The sequence below is a fragment of the Agelaius tricolor genome, unplaced genomic scaffold, assembly GCF_023055355.1.
Source record: "Agelaius tricolor isolate 1412-34295 unplaced genomic scaffold, bAgeTri1.0.p SCAF_9, whole genome shotgun sequence".
NCBI classification, from domain to species: Eukaryota; Metazoa; Chordata; class Aves; order Passeriformes; family Icteridae; genus Agelaius; species Agelaius tricolor.
Window position 1 is genome coordinate 33,954,241 of NW_027269269.1, and position 21,630 is coordinate 33,975,870.

The 21,630-nt window shown below is 38.3% G+C and overlaps 1 protein-coding gene across 16 annotated transcripts in view; it reads right to left on the reverse strand.

Moving 5' to 3' along the window:
• EMSY (EMSY transcriptional repressor, BRCA2 interacting) overlaps window positions 1–21,630 on the reverse strand; it is a 41,851-nt gene that overhangs the window by 9,824 nt on the left and 10,397 nt on the right. For 8 of the 16 annotated variants that reach the window (XM_071433625.1, XM_071433628.1, XM_071433637.1 and 5 more), the window contains 9 exons: window positions 18,108–18,367; window positions 13,501–13,768; window positions 11,169–11,450; window positions 8,864–9,013; window positions 6,913–7,113; window positions 4,383–4,519; window positions 2,693–2,866; window positions 1,592–1,790; window positions 132–296 (listed from right to left, as the gene is read on the reverse strand). In XM_071433625.1, the coding sequence (XP_071289726.1) occupies window positions 132–296; window positions 1,592–1,790; window positions 2,693–2,866; window positions 4,383–4,519; window positions 6,913–7,113; window positions 8,864–9,013; window positions 11,169–11,450; window positions 13,501–13,768; window positions 18,108–18,367 (1,836 nt within the window). The remainder of the gene's footprint in view (window positions 1–131; window positions 297–1,591; window positions 1,791–2,692; window positions 2,867–4,382; window positions 4,520–6,912; window positions 7,114–8,863; window positions 9,014–11,168; window positions 11,451–13,500; window positions 13,769–18,107; window positions 18,368–21,630) is intronic. The other 8 variants (XM_071433638.1, XM_071433629.1, XM_071433627.1 and 5 more) reach the window with 4 other exon arrangements.

The following is a 21,630-nucleotide window of genomic DNA, read 5'->3' on the forward strand; positions in this document are numbered from 1 at the left end:
CAGGATAAAAAGGAAGGAATCAAGTTGATTCAAGATAAGTGCTTTTCAATTACAAAACTTATTACAAAAAGCCTGCTTAAGCAAAAAATAACCTCTGAATTTATCCTAAACAATCTTATGGGTTTTCAGACCTGTTGTCTGCTGAAGTTCCAGCAAAGCTTTTATTGTGGAAGTAGCTGACTGAGATTCACTGGATACATCCTGGTAAATTATTGTAGGGTTTGTGTCCACAGGAATTTCATGTTCTGACCAATCTTGACTTCTTGAGGCAATCACATGGACTACAGGCTGAGAATCTGTTTGCAAAAAAACCAAAGGCACATCATAAAATCATGGAATGGTTTGGGTTGGAAGAAACCTGAAAGCTCATCTCATTCCAACCCCCTGCCAAGGGCAGGGACACCTTTCACTAGACCTCGTTGCTCCAAGCCATGTCTGACCTGGCCTTGGACACTTTCAGGGATGGGGGGCAGCCACAGCTTCTCTGGGCAACCTGTGCCAGTTCAAGTCATCATACAACCATTTTGGGTTGGAGGGCTCTCATCCAACTTCTTGCTTTAAAGGAGGGTGATAATTCAAAATTATTCCAAATTACTCATTACTTATTAGTTTTGAACATTGCCAAGGATGCATACTCTCATTCTGCAACACTTTAGTTTCTATTTCAATTGATTCTTGAAGTAAAACACTGTTGATGTTATGAACAGTTTCCAGCAAAAAACCAAAAGTTCTCTATCTTAGTTTTTTGTAGAAGATTTCGTTTGAAAAATCAAGCAGGTTTGTTTGTATGTTGAATTTGCCTTGGATTAAACTTTTTTTCCAGAAGGTTTCAGCAGTTCAGGTGATCAGCATGTATTCAGTATTCTCAACTAACAGCACTAAATTTTGGTAAATTGGTTGAATCTTCAGAACTTTTTTAAAACTTACTTAGATGGCCATATAGACCAACAGTTACGAAATTATACAGAAAAGGAACAAAGGTTTCACTGAGACACTTGCTTTAATTTTCTGTACTGATATGTGTCATGGTCACTCCCAAACACAGGTTGGATTTTGTTTATGCCCTATTATTTACTGCTCCTCTTACACACAAAGAGCTGGATCTGTATCATGGCTTGAAGCCAGGGCAGAATTCCCATCAGGATGTATGTCTGATATATGTCCTGATGCATGTACACATCTATAAAAGGACCAAGATCTGTGCTGGTCCCATGGCAGCTTTCAGACATGCAGCAGAGAGATGCTTTGATACAATCTGGAAAGGCAGTGGCAGAGCATGGACTGCCAAAATAACCTCCATAACTTGCTACCCTGCCCACCTCTGGCAGATTCTGCAGGAAGAGGCAACAGATTGCATTCTAACAGCAAGTTGGAGCCCAGCAAGACACCTTTATCACCACTCTTCAGGATTAATGAAAGCATATAGTAAGTAGCTCAAAAGAAAGAAAAATATAAAAGTACGGGAACAATGGTGCTTCACTGCAAACAGGTGGGGTGAAACCTGTGCTAAAAGGAGACACAGAGCTCGCTGGAGCAAGCTGCCATGCTTGGAAGACAGTCCACTCATACATTATGTGACACCAACACAGACCTTGAGAGCTCTGGGAAGACTCTGTAGAAGAAGAACTACTGTCAGTGTAGGTTTGTGGTTCTTCTTTAACTTCCGGGAGAGATGAGTTTCCTGTCTCTGCTACCCTTGAAGCCTGCTGTAACGTTTCAGTCACCAGCTGTCTGGTTTGTTCACTCACAACTGTTGCTTGAAATGTCACTGGCTTTGGTTTTATGAGGACCTAATTAGAAAGGTAAATTTTGTTTATAGTAAAAGCACTCAAGAAAACAGATCTGAGCAATCAGAGTACAGGGTGCCATTCAGATCTATGTACACCACCTACATAATATTAATATTTTACTTAGAAAGTCTACCTCTAAATTCAGCGACTTTGATTATTAAACCAAAAAGTCCAAGTAAATGGCAATGCACAAGAATGTACTTCTCACTCAGTAATTCGAAGTGTTTAACACAATAAACCACTAAACAGTTATTTTTCAGGACTAGATAAAACCAGTGTGGTAAGAGAAAGCTATGCAAGTGAGCTGGAACATGCACTGCACTGATAAGGACAAGCACTTCCACAATAAATACAGTCTTGAACAACCAAAACACACAAAATGTTACATCTCATAAAAGCTTAGTTCTTCCAAATACTAAGTGCAGCCAGAGAAAGCTGAAACTGAAAGCATCCAGAAATAAGCCAGATTCTCTGTAAACAGCCCCACCAACTACACAAGGTTGCAGGGACAGCCAGAACAGGTATTAAGCAGAAAATAAACTTCAATAAAACCTCAGATTTGATGAATGACCTGTGTCCAGATTCTGCATCTTTATTTCTAATGGTCTAACCATCAGCTGTAAGATGTAAACAAGTATCTGGAGCCATGGCCAGACAGTTTCAGCTCCAGAAAAGGCTTAGTAAATCTTTTTGGCTTGCTCTAGGCCTTCACAAAAAGCTAACAAATGCAGATACTGTGTTTGAGAAATCAGGATCGAGGCCACCTCATTACGCCACTAATTCTCATTCCCCACAGATATATATTAAACCTGGAACAAATGAGGAAACACATTGAAAAATTATTTACTTCCCATTAAAATTTAGGGGTACATTCCAAAAAATGAAAGGGGTCCTCACTGTACCTGTGTTTTCCCTTGTTGACCATAAACAATTTTAGTTGGGATGATTTTGGTGGCTGGCTGGACCGTGGACCCTATTCCTTTTGGCTGTGTAACAATCATTTTTGTGATGGGTCTTGTGGCAGTGATGATAGCAGGTTTTGCTCCTGCTGGCACTGCCTGAATAGTTTTCTCCCCCTGTAGAGAAGTCAAAGTTTACAGATTAACTTAATGGAATTGTTCAGTGAGACCCAATTTTCCAAAAAAAATATAGTTATATGTGAGTGTGTGTACCATGAAATAAATCTGCTGCTACAACTACATTTATTTGATAGAAAATACATTACACAATCAAGAACAAAAAAACCCTATGGTTTTGAATGGAAAAAGCTACCAAAATCCACTTTTCCATTACCTTATCTTTCAAGTAGCTCTGAAGGGGTGAATAAAAAGAAGTAACTAAAAGACATGGAAGTTTTTAAAATTGGAACTTTCTTCAAATCCTTCACAAATGTTTTTTAAAGACCACGAATTTCCGTTAACACTAAGTTTGGCAAGACATCTACAAAACTTGAACTGAGATTCTAAAAAAAGATTTAAATTGAGATTCTAAAAAAATCATTTAGATATAGATTTTTTGCATTGTCTGCAGGACCAAGATATTAATTATGCATGGACTTTTTTTCAATTAAAAGTTCACTTCATCAAAAAATCCAGATTCACAGCACTTTCACAGGAATCATTCAACTGCAGAATAGTGTTTACATATAACTAGACTCCTGATAGCTTAAGAAGAGCAAAGACATTGAGCATGATTTTTTAAGCTCTGCATAGTAACAAACCAAGTGAGTAGCACAGTAGTAGCCAGTTCCTACCAACATCCATGAAATAGCTGGAAATCCCACCATACGTGTTTCAAAAATACCATCCCATTTTGGTAGCTACTATTGTGTAACATCATAATATTTCCACTTGTCTGCAAATACACCTTTAATTCTAAAACTAGGGAAGTTCAAAACTTAAAAAAAAAACCCATAAAAGATTAAAAAAACCCCTTTCAGTAGTTCTGCTACTCAAGCAGCCTTTTAAATTTTTATAGGAATAAGGTATTGAATCTCACAGTTTTATCTAGGAACATTGATCATTTTTATTTGCTAGTACTTACAGATAAGCTCAGTTGATGCCAGAAACTTGATTTTATTCTTGGGTATACCTCAGGTTACCCAAAAAATAATTCACCACTATGCACTACCCAGGGAACAGGATGCCACAATGTTACACACCACATTAACTGAAAGTGGTTCCCCTACTGTGAGGACACAGTTTATTTCTGCCCTTTATACCCAAATGAAAAATGGCTGGAGATGCAAGTTATTAACACAGGACCCTGGTTCTCACTGGAGCAAACAGGCTAAATTATTCTAGTAATTTTCATCTACTTATTTGCTTCAGCAATACAAAATCATTATCCATGGGAAAAGAAGTTCTAAAATTTATATTTTCCTTTATCTTTGAAAACATCCCCAGTTTGCTTTAAGCATGTTCTGCAAACCACAGTCAGTTTTTAAAGATCCCTGACATCAAGGCATGCCAGATCTGTTAAGGAGCTCATGCACAGTTTGCTTTTAATTGAGTCTTTAGCAGAATGGAGGACAAGCAGCAGCCACCACACAGCTTGTCACCAGGCTCTTAATTTGAGACTTGAAACACTTACCCCAGCATTCAACAGTGTTGTGACAACATTTTTGCCTGGAAGCCCTTGAATTGTAGTTCCTTTTCCAGTAGTTTTTTGCACAACAATCACATTGGGTTTCGATGTCATTGGAATTGTAGTGATTTTGGTCGTAGTTCCTAAATTTTTGTGGGAAAAAAAATAATGTGCAATTTATCACATTTTGTATATTTCCTTTCACCACAGAAGCTGGTGAGCTATAGAAGAATCATTGTCTTTAAATCTGACAGCACATCAAGAAACCAGCAGCATCTGGAGGGGGAATTCATGTTACCCAACTCAGCATGGAAAGATTACATGCCAACTCAAGAAATCTTTCACCTACAGTAAAAACTGGTGTGCCCAGGGGAATGTAATGTATTCTACATTAGGACAGGCAACCCCTTCTCACAAGGTACAGAGCAGACTAACACAGCTTTCTCAGGCAAACATGTAGAACTTGTCAAAGGCTGGAGTTAGGGTGGGATAAGGACATCATTAATACTCAACTCAAGCTCCTATTTGCACAGACAAATACATCCTTGGTACATAGATTCTTCTACAGATGACCTCTGTATCTCCAGTCAAGAGAAACACCACCTCTTTCAGTTGTAATGTAAGTGATGAGTAGTGGATTGAAAGGAGAAAAAAAAAAAAAAGCTATTGTTTCACAACCAGTCCATAAAAGATAAGTTTAGAAGTGTGTTGGTTTTGTGTTTTTTGCTGGTTTGTGTTTCTTTTTTCCTTTGTGATTTTTGGGGGTCTTTTCTTCTTTTTTGGTTAGTTGTTTTGGTTTTTGTTTTTTTTTTTTGGTCCTGTTTTGTTTTTTTTTTTGTGTTTTGTTTGTTTCTTTGTTTTTTGAAGAGCTGACCTGGCTATAGCTGTTCCTATGTTAGTATTTAATTCGTTCCATTCCCTTTATCAGGTTTTCAGTTACCTGCACTGACAGGTAATTCTGGTCAGCCTTCCACAGTCTACAGAAGTCCATACACTGGAATCAGTCATCAGTGCTATCAGACTACCATTGCAGTAGCTACTGCAGTAGCTACAGTTGATGATACTGTTGATGATGTTGTAGCTACTCAATGATAAAAAGCTACAGCTTTTTATCAACAATTTCTCCTTTCTCCAGAGGAAAACACCATTCAGTCACAACAGAGCTGCAAACCCAAGGATTCCCTTTACTACCTTCTATTCACTAGTCATGCCTGTAAATTCTTCACAACCTATTTCAGATTAACAATTCTACCAATTCTGGGAAAGGGAAGGCATGTTGAGACAAGATTATGATTTATTTAATCCTACTGACTTCAGAGGCATCTAAAGACTGCTCCCTTAGCAAAAACAATCAGGCAAACAAAAAGAAAAAAGCAGGCATGATTTCCAAACTTGTGTTCTTTCAGGACAACCATTATTATCCTCATCAGGATCACTCACAGGTTTCCCCACATTAGCTGCTGCTGAGGAGAATACTTCCACTTGTGTATAATTTATTACAAGTGTATATTACAAGATATTGTCTTAATAATTCACCATACCCACAAAAGGCTAAAAAAATTTACTTGTTGCCAAAGAAGATGCTGTATCATCAGTAAATATAATTCTGTGGAAATCAAAAGCTGTAAAACTGCTCTACCAGATTACAGCCCAAGAGTGCATTTACTGGATGGCTTGAGCAGCACCTTGACTGGAGCTGGCTGGTGCCATGTTGGGTCTTTGCTAAACAAAGTCCTAAATTATACAAGAAATTGTCACTGTTATCAGTGTGCTTGGGCCTGGTCCCAAAGAAACCCTATCTTCAGAGATGATAGAACCACCAAATGATTTGTGTTGGAAGGGACCTAGAAGCTCATCCAGTTCCACCCTTGTCAAGGGCAGGGACATCTTCCACTACACCAGTGCTCCAGGCCCCATCCAACTTGGCCTTGAACACTTCCAGGGTTGGGGCAGCCACAGCTTTTCTGGGAAACCTCCACCAGCACATAACCAGCAGGGAGACCAATGGCTAATCAGCAGACTAACAAAGGTAACCAGCACAGTCTGCACAAAGCTGGGAGGGAAAGCTTAAAGGAAACATGACCTAAAGGAAAGACAGGCTGCCACTGGTAAAATACCAAAATAAGGTGGAGACTGCATGGCTGAGTTTAACATACACAGTACATTTTTATTCCAGTTCTTTGGATATGCAGTGGAACAGAGAAGGGCAGCACTGAGATTATAAAATGTTTTGAATTTGGGCCAATAGTGTTTTCTGATCTTTCTGTCCTCTGTACAACATAGCCCACCCCGCATTTCTCCTTCCTCCCAGTTTTCCTTCACATTTGCTGTTTCCTTCTTAAACATAAGAACTACCACAATCCTTAAGAACACTCCACCTTCCAACTTCTACCTATTACCTTCTTCTTCACGCTCAAGCTATTTTCCTTTTGAATTCTCCAATAAAGGTTCTAATAACTATTTGAGCATGTAACCCACAGAAAAGCCCTGAACAATTAAAGCAAGCCCAAAGTTACTTTTGAAATGAAAGTCTTACCAGTAACAACAGTACTCATATGCCTACCAGAAACAATATTACTGCTGATGATCTTTCCTCCTAGAGTAGCCAGGGATTTTGGTACTACAGTAATGATGCTACCACTTGTAGTTTTCACATAAGTAGCAGCCCCTGGAGTTCCAGCCATCCGAGCTCCCAGAGAGGGGCTCACTGTTGGCCGTGTATAAGTTGCTTGAGTTCCTGTTTTAAAGAGAGAGAAAAAAAGAGTTCACTGTTACAACACAATCCTCTACTAATGTTTGTGGAAAAATATGTTAGTTTAGGAGAAAAGTGTCAGATTTATTTGAAGATATCCCAGCCTGCAATCTACTACCACCCTTTAAAATTCTTCTAGTAATTTTTAAATCCACAGAGCAATATTCAAGTATATGCTAAATTTAAATTGAACATAACAGTCTTCTGAGTATTTTAACAAATGTTCCATGACTGCCTTATTTTAATTCATGTCCTTGTGTGCAAGACTGTAATTTTTAATAGATGTGCAGATTCTGCCTGTAGGTTTGCCTCTTGCTCCCTTAGATGCCCAGGAGTCAGGCATCTGATGACACAAACAGAACTCATCCCTTCCTCTCAGGAATGACACTTCTCCTATATGATAGATTGCTTAAAAAGAGAACCACCAATGTTTAGTTTAAGTAACACCCTTAGAAAAAATATTATTTGCAACAATGATGCTATTTTATGGACTTAGCATACAGCAGCACAAAAGAAACCTCTCAACACAGTATAAATGCTGGTTTTTAGAACTAGTCCTTTTCTGAAATGCAAAGAGAACTGAGTCCACAAAAGAAACTTGTTAAAAAGTAACAACAGCTACACAAACACTGAAATTCCATTTTGCTTGTAATGCTGGAGATAGTGCCCTTAATTGCTAAAGATCAAAGAGGAAAGCAGTTTTTTCATCCAGAAAGATGTGTTCACATCCAAGAGAGTACAATACAGATCTTACCAACGAAACAAAACTGCAAAACATTTGTTTTTTCTAATGCACTCAAAAATGTATCTGTGGGCTACTTTAAAAGTTATAAACAGAGTATTAACCATTAGTTTATGCTAAGGACATGAGGAGATGGCCTCAAGTTGCACCAGGAGAGGTTCAGGTAGGATATTATGAAAAAATTGCTCATGGGTAGGGTGGTCAGACATTGGAACAAGCTGCCCAGGAAAGTGGTAGAATCAACATCCCTGGAAGCATTCAAAAAGCCATGTGATGTGGCACTTGGGACAAGGTTTTTAGTGGTGAACACGGTGGTGCTGGGTTAATGGTCAGACTTGATGATTTTAGAGGGCTTTTCCAACCATAACAATTTCATGGTTCTAATATTCCCAGCCCATGCTAAAAAAAATAAGGAAATGAAGAGTTTTCTGAAAACCAGGATAAAGCTACCTTTCAAGTTTTCCTCATGCAAGTTTACCATCAGAACAGTCTGCATTATTATCTATTAGAAACACAAATACAACCAGATGCTCAGAAAAACACCGGGAGCTTAAATTTTAATTTACTGGTCTTTTTATAATTCACTTTAAATTCACTGCAGGACTATGAGCAAGTCACATTTCTTTTGAAATCCATCTATGCAAAACAGGAATGGTGCTGACCTGTCTGCTTGAGTTAAATCAGTATAAATCATGTAATATAAGGTACTACAGAAGTGCAAAGTATCTGTATAGATTGCATAAAAACTTCCTTTAAAATAAACCCAGTGGGGAAGGAACATTGGTATTTTTGTGTACCAATTCCAACAGTGGAATAAAAGAGCACTCAGTGAAAAAATCCTGACCTAGAATAAAAAACAACAGGATTGTGAATGTGCTGTTGCGCCCACTGTTCAGAAGAGGTAAGTGCCTTTTTTTTAACCCTAGGAAACCATGCTTGATCACCTGTATGTCTGGATTTACCCTCCCTTCCCTTCTCAGAGCCATAACTTACCAGTGGGAGTAGTGACCAGTTTAGTTGTCATGATAGTCCCATTACTGCTAACCACCATAATGGGTGAATTGCTACTGCTGGGCAAGGTCGCTGTAACTGGTTTGGGAAGGATTTTACTGGGCTGCACCTGTTGAGTGATTATTTTAACACCTAGGAAAGGAGAAAGGTCACTGTTAAAATACAGGCACGATAAGTTACTTTCTGAAATGCTTTCTCAGACCAAGGCCTAGTGGGCAAGTAGCCCCACAAGGCTTCAATTCTGAGCCCATATATTCTTGATAATGAAAAAAATTATTTACTTTTTGAGTTTGGTTTTTTTTTTTTTTTTTTTTTTTTTGCTTAATTTTAGTTGGGTTTTGTTTGTTTTGCAATACCAAGAAAGTCATCATCTTTGCCTTTCATGTGCCTGTTTCAGTTCTTAGCTACTTTCACTGTCCATTCCATCACTGATTTGTTGATGTTATTTTTTATTTTTCCTGGTACATGATACAAAAAAACCAGAACTTTCCCAGGAGCCAACAGGTTACAACCAAGACTGAATAGGTTCATATACTATGAACCATCTAGAAGCAAAGTAATTCTTCATCAATTCAGTCTATAAATCCTAATGTGTCATAAGCCTAGACGAACTTTACCATCCTGAATAAATTATAAAACATTTCTACAAGGAGTATTACTGACTATAAGGAAGCAACTGTGACACTGGCTAGGGAAGGTTACTTAAGTAAACTGCTCACTTTCCCCTTGATTTACTGGTCATCTTAAAGCCACAAAGAAATTTGGCTTAAGCTATGAGTAGATCAGTAAGAATGAAGGATGAGGGCACCTTAGTACCTCCAGGATTCTGCTCCCTTTCTCTTCATTTTATGTTGGGGAATGGTACCTCTGTGAGATTCACTTCTCAGATTCACTTCTCAGTTGCAAACCAGTGGATTCACAACATCTGTTCAAAAGTACATCCAGGAGATGTGCATCTTATGATCTGTTCCATGATGAGGTAAATGCATGGCATTGTGGTGGCCAAATGCCATGGAACATACAGCCTGAATGAATCCCATCTAGATGAAGCACTTAGGTTTGTACACAAGTATTCCTAGGTGAAAAGTCTTGTCCACTTGAGATGTGGAACATCCTCCACAGAGGTTTTCTTCTCTCTACACTGACTATAAAAGCAGTACAGAGCAAGTAAGCTCCAAACTGAAAGAGAAATTGAAGTCTCTGTATCATCCAAACTGGATAAAAAGTCTTGTCTCCATGAAAACTGATTCACATCTTCCATAAAGAATTGCTATCAGATGCTATTTACAAAGAAACTTTTAACTAAAAAGCACAATGAGCTGAAATTCATTGTAGAAGATGAGGAAATGAAGCTCACATTGATATTGTTCAGTGGCTGGAAGCCTTTTTTATGTCTTAATTAGTAGCTATTACTTTTCTTAAGCAATGGTCCTATAATCCAAAAGGTAGTTTTATCAAAGGACAGGAGTAGGTAGTTTTATCAAAGGACTAGGGGTTTTATCAAAGGAGTAGGGCTGTTTATTTTTTCATTCCATGGTCTATTTTCATTGTTTGATCTAAATAGTGTGATATAAAATAAGATTTTTACTGACTGGATTAAAATAAAATACTGATTTTATATTAATATACATAAAAATACTTTGCACTTTTATAGCACTTATTTGAGAACTGGTTAACTTTGCAAACTTTATTTCTTACTACTTCTTGCTGAGATAAAAACTGTGTGCTACAGCAGAGAGAAGCCAAGAAAGAAAGATAATATGACTTGCCCAAAGTCAGCTGAATGAATCAATATCACAAAAAGAATCCAGTCTAACTTCCAGATCTAATTATTTGTTTTGACAAGTACCTCAAAAGTACGTTTTGATTTCTGGACCAAAGAAAATAATTAAAACATGGAGTAACTTCTTTTTCCAGGTGATATAGTTGAACAACTCTTGGATCTTCAGAAAACTGGTGTGTTTTAGGTTGCCCATCACATTATTTTTGAAGTTATTTACATACCTCTCAACCTCTAAGATAAAAACATATATACCTAAAGCATAGTCTGTAATACCTGAACCAAACAAGAAGAGCGAAAGAACAAAATTCTTTAATTACTCTTACTTGAAAACATTAAAACATCCTTCACTATCTACTTATATTCATGTTTGAAGCCAAATCTTCTACTCAAGAGATCATGCCTTCATGACCACTCCCCCATAAACATCTTGGGGCAGAATTCTGCCCTACTTTCCTGAGTTGCAGCCAGACCTCATCAATGTGACCCAAGATCAACTCCAACTACCTGATTCCTGTTTGATCTGAATGGTGGGCTTGATGCCAGCTGGCAGCTGAGACTGCTGTGGCTGCTGCTGGGCTGCAGAACACGGCACCAGCTGCTGCTGCTGCTGCGATTGCTGTGATTGCTGCTGCTGCTGCTGGGCCTGCTGGACTTGGTGCAGCTGCTGTTTGGGAGACTGCTGATGCTGTTTGGGAAACTGTGCTAAGATCTGAGTCGGATTCCCAACCAAACCTTTCGGGGAAGGTAGTCTGGTAGAGGCAACTTTAACTGCTGATGTAGATACACCTGTGAAAGAGTAAAGGGTTTAAGATTCACCAGTGCAATGAGAAAGAAAAATACTATTATTTCTAAACTAATCTTACATTTCAATTATCTTTACTACTGAAAAATACATATTGAAATATGTAAGGAAATAAAGCTCCCATGTAGCAGAAGTGCTCTGTTAGGAGGCAATGGAGCTTCATACAGATTTTCAATGTGGCAGCAGAACAGCAGCTAATGGAAAGATCACAAACTGAGTTTATTTCTGCACCTTTTGTAATATCCATAATTCAATAATATTTTCAAAGTCTCATCTTTAAGCTTCAAGATAGCAAAATACCTATAGAGAAAGTATTTTAAATATAGATATAGATATATTTGTATTTATAAATATTTATAACAATCTAGTTTAGTGGAAGGTGTTTTAGCCCCTGGCAGAGGGGCTGGAACTAGATCTTTAAGGTCCCTTTCAACCCAAAATATTCTGTGATTCAATGATTCTAAAATCACAATTGCAAGAAGTTGGCATTAGGACAATGTCAAATATCAAACCCATCCTCATTGGAAGGGAGTATGTGCTAGCTAAAGAGTTGTTTGGAATTAAAAAAAAAAAATCAAGTGATTATATGTAAGTTATAAAACTGTGGGCAACCTGTTTTGGGCTGTTAGGTTAGGTGATCTTATAAGCAAAAGTAATTAAAAGAAGTCTGCAGTAAGATGGAAAGACAAAGTTCCCAAATAAATCTTATTACTGATTTCTGTCATTCCCTTACATAGATGTCACAGCATTTACAGCAAAATCTGACTTTGTATATAATTGTAAACTACACATCCATAAACACCAAAATAGACAAATAAAGTCCATATCTTATGAAGTAATTTTTTAACTAAATCCCAGTTGCAGTGGAAAACAGAAACAGATGGCAGTGATAATGACCAAAATCATAGTCAAGATACAATTTTGGCAATCTAAATAAGCAACCCTTTTCTCACTGCATCATTTAAGGTGACTACACTAGTTCCTTGGGCAGCTCTTTTCATTCATGAGTTTAACTTTACATTTGAAGATATTACCAGTTCATGTCACACAACTTTTCACCAGCATCTTCTGCAATGCCACTGACAGTCTTGGAAAAAAAACTGGTGGAGAGATACTCCACCTAATGTACTTTAGAATTAAAGCCTCCTCCATGATCAAACCCAACTAAGAATCAACAGTTCAAACAATATGAAAGCCTGCTGTGAGCCCTTCTGCTCCACAGATTAACATCTGATTATATCAATATAAGCAATAGGGAAGGAAAATACCTCCTTAGCCTTGATATGGCAATCCAATGTTTTGTGGAATGGAGCAAGAATAGAAAATACAGACCAGGAAAAATTGTGATGTGACACTTGTAATTGTCAGGCAGTTTTTCTTTCAAGTGCTGCTCACTAAGACTCATTCATTCATTCATTCATTCATTCATTCACAGCTTCCCTTTTAAATGCTAGCTGGTGGCTGTGAAGCTGAAACAGTCAAGCTAGCATACACAGTTGGAATTTGAAATCAGAAACCTAAGAATTTTAATCAGGCCCACTCAGGTCTTAATTATAAGGAACTTTAAAACTGGCATGCTGATAAAAGATACTGATAAAAAGGTGTAAACACTTCTACCTTTCAGAATTGTCATCTGGGCATGTTAATAAGTTGTATTTACTTGATATTAACTTCACATGTTTTTGTAAATTGAGCTTTTAAAGATGCAATCACCTTGAAAATGTACATTTTTCTATGCACCAGACAAAGTTCTTGAAGCCAGTCATTTTGAGGTCATATTGTTTTAGAGCTAGGTCACACCACTGCATCACATCCTCTTTAAAAAGAGGATCTGCGCATTAACTATTGAAGTACAGAGGAAAACAGTTCAACAAGAACTTTTGTGAAGCCTCTTGGATCAGTTTCATCAGCAGATTTCTTTCACATGGCCTGTGCTTTACTCATATGTAAACAAAAAGTGCATCTCCCCAATGCTATTCTCAAAGCAAAGTCCAATTCCTCTGTGAAAGAGCCTTGGTAAGAGAATTGCCATACCTTGTGCTACTGTTGACATAACCACTGACGGTGTGGATGACACTACAGCAGTCACAGCAATGGTATTTGCAGTGCAGGAGGGAGTGGAGCAGCTGCTGCTGCTGCTGCCCACAGAGGACTGGGAAGCAGTGATAACCACGGGCTGCTTTTGAGTAGTTGAGGCAATGACTGATGTTGGGACAAGTTTTGTAACTGCTGCATAGTTGTGGGACTTGGAAAGGATGTTGGGTACAAAAGTTGAGCTTGGAGAGGTGGTTACTATTATGACCTAAAAAAAGAAAAAAAAAAAAAAAACAAGAAGAAATTCATTTGCTCCTTGTGTCTGTATTTCAGTAACATGTTCCTTAAAATTAGGATTTTTAAGCAAAACAATTACTATTGAATAAAGTAAAATTATCTCATGTCTGAAGGCAAACAGACAGGAATGAACTTGACTTCATTAAACTGGGCCAGGAAGCTTGAAACCCATTTTAAGAGAAATTGAATGGATTTCCAGCAAGTTTTAAGTGTCACTCTTCCAAACCTTGCAAAAATATCAAGAAACAGCAACGAGAGAAAATAGATTATTTTTTTTTCTTTAACAATTAACAAGCACTTGCTGAGTCAGTAATGAGAAATGCTTTTGATCTACAAGGCTGTAAATAATATTTCATTGGTGAAAGAAAAATGCTGTAGGTTTGAAGCAATTTCTGCTATTTACCTAGTGCTCTCAATAGCAAGAAATTACTTCATATTTGTCTGAAGAGAATAAACACCACGCCAGTGCAAAGTTACAACTACAACTCCACGAATCTGATCTGACATAGAAAAACACAGAATTCATGACAGCATTGGAAGAAGTCTGTCCTTGTGCAACTCACCTAGGAAACTAAACATTTATTAAGTATTGAATATGGGTACTGTTTACATTAAAAAATCCTTTTTGTTCAACTTATATGTCTCTCCTTGTACTTACATAGTTAAAATAGAAAAAGAAGCACAAAAATACAACATTTTCAATTTATCATGCAAGAATATAGACAAATTACTTTAATAATGCTGTTTTCCCACGAAATATTTTGTTTATTAAAACCTTGAAAATTTAAAATTATTAATGATTCAATGTAACAAAATCCAATAGAAAAAGAAGGCACAAAAGGGGCAAAGAAAACCTGTGTCAGCTCACAAAAAGTGTTATGTTGCTAGTCAAGCACTACTGAAACCTTGCCTGATAAAGAAATAATATGATAATGGCACCAGAAACAGACTTAAGCAACAAATCAAGCATCAAGAGATTACAAGTTTATAATTTGCTTAAAGAAAAATAAGAAAAGAAAAAATAAATAAAAGGGAAATAGCCACATGGATGGAATAAAAGCAGCAAATTTCACCAATATGGCTGATTTGGCCTCTCCTTTTGCCTCAGCTCTTAGTTTGATGGTCTCTGCTGCTCAGATAAATATTTAATATCTTGATCTGAGGAAAATCAAAACCTTACTACCCTACAAGCTATAGCAGGTTGACCACAAATAATCTGTGTCTGAAGGACAAGGTTTCCACATTCTGCTGCTTTTCTACTTGGTTGCTTTCTCCAGTGAGAACATTTTCTCTTCATCAGTCCTATTGTTGCATTCTGCCTAATTTTGATCTAATTAAAACACCTTTCTCAAATTGCTCTTAGGCTACAACCATGCAGATGAGCTGAACATGACACAGCTTGTTCTAGTGTGAGAACTGGAAGTGAAAGGATTCTATGATATGCCTCTGGACTTTTATCCTGTTTCTTAAACTGTCAGTTTTACACTAGGAATACTTCCAACTGTCTGAAGTTTAGGGTCAGCTCCATTCCACCCAGACTAACTAGTTTAGGAACACAGTCAAAGGACAACTTGCAGATTAAAAAGGCAGATTATAGGTTAGAGTGAATATGAACTATACTAAACAGGACAAGTTCAGCATCAAAACTAATACAGATATGTACAATGAAACTGGGCATAATCACAACTCCTGTAGACAACTGCATTTCCTTTAGTCCATGAGTATCATTTAAAAATACTTTATTTAATCAAGGAAGGAATAAAGCCTTTAAAGCATTACAGTTCAACAGTGACTGCTATACTGTGACTAAGCAGGTTTGTGTCTGTCTATTCTATCTCACCTTTCAAAATTAACAGAGCAGAGCAAAGTTCAGTACCTTCTGTGTTGTGGTGTTTGTTGTCTGTGTTGAGGGCTTAGTGAAGGTTATTTTCACATGCATGAAGTATATCCAGAAAACATAAAATCCAGGTAAAAAGGTAAGTTTTAAAGTTCAAATCACAACCACTGTATTTCTGAAATACTATTCTGTCATATATGTTGAAATGATCCAAATAATCTCATCATGGGTACCAAAACTGCATCCCATGTTTTACAGCAGAGAAACTGCCTGACTTTAAACATACACACACACACAAACAAATCAAGGTGGTAATTTTGTTGTTAATGGTTCTAGCTGTTACAGTAAAATCTAATTCCCAACATATACTGAATTTAGTCCTGTCAGCTCTATTTTGAGAGATGTCAAAACTTAGTCCCTGAAAAAATAAGGTTATTATAACTGCCAGAAACTTCACTAGCTAGATTCCTTCCATGTCCTACACAGGTGACTTTATTACAAGAGAACCCAGAAACTGGAGCTGTGACATTTTAGTTGTTATGACAGCTCTTCCTCCAACCTACCAAAATGTTGAAACAATTCAAAGAGGTTGCATGCAGAAATAAAGAATTTCATTCACATCTAACAAATTACACTCAAATTGGAAATGTCCTGTTGGATATGAATGAACAAAACTGACTTTTAATTTAAAACTACTAAAGGGGATTTCTCCCACCAAAATAATCCAGTTATATTTTTTGGCATATCTAAATCCAACAAAAGAGGGCACTGTGACAAGTTCAGATACAAACACTACTCTGGCTAACAAAACAAGCACTGATTTTCCTGTCGCTGCAGATTAGTAAGACAGTCAAATAACAAAATGCAAAGTGAACTCTCAAATTTCCATGTCAGAACAAGTGGAGAGGCATAACTGCAGGAAAGGTCCTATCAACAGTCCACTCTTCTGGAGACTTGGTACACTTCATCTTTAACTTCCATGATATAACACACCCATACTTAATACAACCCTACAGATGTTTAAGGCAGAAAATTATTCCTGCACTAATTATAACCCTAATATGCAACAGGATGGATAGGTGAAGCCCTGCAGTAGCTGTGGACTTGCTGCATTGAATTTAATTTGATGGTTTATGCTCACACATGGATTTCTCTAATACACTCATGTATTCAGGGATGAAATTTGATTAAGGACACTGTTAAAGAAGAGTGAATCAAATGAAAGCATCTTCCCTGGAGTGGGAAGAGGTCAGAAAGCCAATATCTTTATTGCACATTACTTGGTTTTAAAGTTTCCAAAAATCAAGACACGGGAACTCTGGTGATCCGAAAAGAGTCATAAGGCAATTGAGAAGACTAGTAGGACAAATGCAAATGTTTGAGCTTAATAGTCAGACTCTCACTGTTGGAAAAAAAAAAGCTTGTTAGTGGCCAGCCTAGCATAAGTCTGTTGGTATTGAGGCAAAATTAATTCCACAGAGACTCTATGTCTCCCTGAAGTCTGCCGTACTTAACTGTACCAAGAATCAACTTGGTCTGAAACATTCATTTTTTTTTTTAATCTTAAAAATAGAAAAATAGACACAACTGAAGTGGTAATATAGTCATGCCATACATTAGGCACTTAAAAATCGAAGTCCAGTACAAAATTTAAACAAGGAAAACCTTTTCTGCACTTTGCATTGTGGTGAAAGCTAAGCACACTCAGCTGAAATAATGCAACTGATTTTGACCACTGTAACACTGTTAATGTAGAATGAGAAATGGCACACTAGTACTGAAAGGAAAATAAAGCCCCTGGACTTTGACCAGCTCCAAGAATAAGCATTATAGATCCCAAAACACTAGTCTCTAGATAAAAGGCTCGGCAAGGGAAAGCCCATGCCACCTCTCCTGGAATTCTACTACTGCAAAGAGTAATTATAAATAAGGAAAATAGAAATAAGAAAGATTACCTTTGACCAACAGTTGTTACCATCTGAAGGCTGTTCAGTGGCCTATGTGATCCAGTTCTCAGTGGACTAGTGTCCATATCACAAAACCCAACACCACAAATGGTACTAACTGGTAACCTTGTTGGCAGTCTCACCAGACAGGCCAAGAATTGAATGAGCATGGAGACTGAATCCCCTCTCATCCCTAGAAGTGGTCCCTTCAGGTCAGGGTTGAGGCACATTGGTGGGGCAGTCTGGGGGAAGCTTGCACTCCCGCTGCCTGTGCTGTACCTGTTCTGTGGATAAAAAGAGGGCTTCAGTCTCCACGGCTGTCAATCCAGGTCCTTTCACACACAGGTGAACTAAATTCATACAAGAGTTTGGTTTTCCCTTTGCTCGTTTTAAAGAGGGATTATCTTATCCCAAGCGCAATCCTTAAAAAACAGCTAGTCAGATCACAGAAAGGAAGAGTCAAACATCACATCTTATTCATTGATAAAACCAGAATAAAGGAACATTTGGCAGCTTCCCCCACATACCTTCTGTGTTGTGGTGTTTGTTGTCTGTGTTGAGGGCTTAGTGAAGGTTATTTTCACAGGCGACATGTGTGGTGGTAAGGAGTTGGCAATGCTCTGCATTATATTACTCATTTTGGGGCTCCCACTTACAGGCACTGTGATAGTTTTAGTGACAGGAGTCACTGCCTTCGGGACTTCTTTCAGGAGAACAGGGGAAGAACTAGAAGAATTCGTTCGCCGTCTTTTGCGGGGCTTTTCATCGTCATCTGAGCAGCTGACACCTGGAAAAGAAACACTCTCTCTAAATTGTGTTTCCCCTGTCTGCAGATCTCAGTGCCTTCTGAAACACTACATCCTCTTTGAGTCTTACACCCTCTTTCAAGTAAGATAAAAAGAAATAAAGGATAAATTACATCTTATGGTCACAAACAAGCTGTATCACACCTCAGATGCTCTTAGTCCTTGATATGGGCCACACTCAGTGCCATGAATCGGGGACAAATCACCCAAAACCCCAAGCTACTCAGTTACTGGGTTACTTCATTCAGTCTGAGAGATTAAAAGAACATAAGAGCCAGTACAAGGCTTTCATTCTGTCTGCAGAAGTTCGACTAGAAGCTACACACACAAGGGGATTGGGATCATGCCACACACATTTTAGTTTAAACTTTTACACTACTTCAGGTGTTTTTTTGGTGGTGGTTTTGTTTACAGCAACTGGACTATCGAAGTTTATCCTCCTATAGCTTCCTTAGACTTCAGCTTTGCACCTACTTTCATGTCTTATTTACCCTTACAGTACTCTTCTGCCTTTCACCTTAATACAGCATCTTGATATATAATTCTTTTTTTTATTATATAGTTTAACTGTGAAGGTCGATCCTCACTTCATCAGCTTTTGCCTTCTTTGGTGCATTTTGTGCAACAGATATAAAATGGCACCTAGCACACAATAATGAAAACCAAAAGAAGTCCAGGTTCAAAAAGAGTTCTTTCTTCCTCACAATCATATACTACACACATAGAAAAAAAAAAAAATCTGCTGCAATATTCAGCTCAGGAAAGGATAACAGCATGATTAATGGATCTTAAATCCAAATGAAACTTGCCGAAGTAGGCAACAGATTCATAAATTACAGAAAGGCACACGTGTCACAGACATATTTTATGAAAAATCGTTTTGCTAGGATCTTTTCTCCTGAGAAGCTGAGAAGCCTCAGAGGAAAAGAAAAACAATAATTATCTTCTGCTGTGGAATGCAACAGGTGCATCTTTGATTGGTCTCATGTGGTTGTTTTTAATTAATGGCCAATCACAGTCTGGCTGTCTCGGACTCTCTGATCAGTCACAAGATTTTATTATCATTCCATTCTTTTCTATTCCTTGCTAGCCTTCTGATGAAATCCTTTCTTCTATTCTTTTAGTATAGTTTAAATATAATATCTTATCATAAAATAATAAATCAGCCTTCTGAAAGATGGAGTCAAGATTCTTGTCTCTTCTCTCGTCCTGGGACCCCTGTGAACACCAGCACACACAGGTTAGTGACTTTGCAAACCTCTCGCAGCTACTCGGTAGCATTGAAGGCAGGAAGGCTCTACAGAAGGATCTGAACAAGCTGAATCCATGGGCTGAGGTTCAGCAAGGCCATCCTGCCCTTGGACCACAACCATCTCATGCAGAGCTACAGGCTGGGGGCACAGTGGCTTAAGGGTGGCAAGGCAGGAAGGGACATGGGAATGCTGGCCAAAGCTGTCTGGATATGAGCCAGGTGTGCCCAGGTGGGCAAGGACAATGGCACCTGGGCTGTATCAGCACTGGTGTGGCAGCAGGACCAGGGCAGTGACCATTCCCTATGCTGGGAACTGCTGAAGTACCTCCAGTCCTGGGGTCACTTCTGGGCACTGCCTGACAAGAGAGACACTGAGGTGCTGGAGCGCTTCCAGAGAAGGAAACAGAGCTGGGGAAGGGTCTGGAGCAGCAGGAGCACCTGAGGAAGCTGGGGGGACTCAGACTGGAGAAAAGGAGGTTATGGGAGGACATTCTTGCTCTCAACAACTCCCTGACAGGAGGGTGTAGCCAGATGGGGGTTGGGCTCTTCTCCCAGGTAACAAGTGAGACGACAAGAGGAAATAGCATTAAATTGTGCCAGGAGAGGTCCAGAGTAGGTATTAGAAAAAAAAACAAAAACCTCACTGGAAGAGTAGTCAGGCATTGGAATAAGTTGCCTGGGGAGACAACAGTCTGGAAGTGCTCTGGAGGTATCTGAATGAGACACTTGAGGATGTAGTTTAGGGGTGACTATGATGGTGCTGGGTTGATGGTTGGACTAGATGATCTTAAAGGTCCCTTCCAATCTTGACAAATCTGCAATCCTGTTATTTATGTTTACCATGCTAACCTGTGTCAAACCGTTTAAAAAGAAAAACAATCAAGGAGAAGCTGAACAGATACAATCTTGCCTATGCAAATGATGATTGAAAATCTTGTTCCATGTGCATGGAGCTTAAAGACAAAGAACACCACCACAGCAAAAAGCAGTCTTGCTGGTAATCAAAGCAAACTTGGTTGGTAGTCAATCTCTAGTAAGGGCCAAGATCTAATTATGGCCAATCTCTAATTAAAATTAATATTCTGGCATTCAAAAAGTGAAGATGCAAGACCTAACATGGACAAGAAACTGCCCAGCACCACAACAGGCAATTGTAGAAAAATGGTATTCTCTCTCAGCAGGAGTAGCAGCTAATTTGCAGGTACCTGTCCAAAGGCTGGCAACTGTATCTACAGAGACAGCAAAATGAACTAGGGAAGAGAAGCAAACTTCAAAAAGTTGGCTAGAGCAGTACAAGTGAAGTGTGGATCTATAAAACCAGATTTCAAATCAATATATTACATCCTATTCTCAATCAATCAAAATATTCTAATCAGTAATTTACCCTATGCCCCTGAATAAGCCTAGTGGTGATCTCCCTCTATAAAGCAGAGGTTTGATTACATAACTTTAAGGTTTATTATGGACAGGCTTCTAAGTATTACTGTGAGTGCACTATAGAAACTTGTAACTATGACTGCATTAATCATATTGAATGTGCACAGTCATTTAAAAATCTCAGAATCCATTTAAATCCACATGCAGCTAGCATGTTAGGACACAGTTGTTATTTTGGTGGGGCACCAAGAAATAGAGAAAACTTTGTTTGTGGTCCTCATCCACAAAAAAACCCCATCAACCAATCCATCAAGACATCAGAAATTAACATTAAACTAGCAGAGCATTATTTTATGTTAAGTACAGCTCATTTCACCTCCTGTTTTCACTGCTGGGGTTTTGCAAGAATATTATTCTTATCATTTCATGTTAGAAATTGCTGTACAAGGTTTTCCACTGACATTTAGCTAAAAGGTAATACAGCTTTGACTGTAACTCACACTTGATAAGTAAGGAAGCAGAGTCATGTAAAGGTTAATGGCTCAATCAGAGTGTGACTTGGAAGAGGTTACACCACAGACCAGTGGCAAAGTCCTGACTGTAACTCAGATCTCC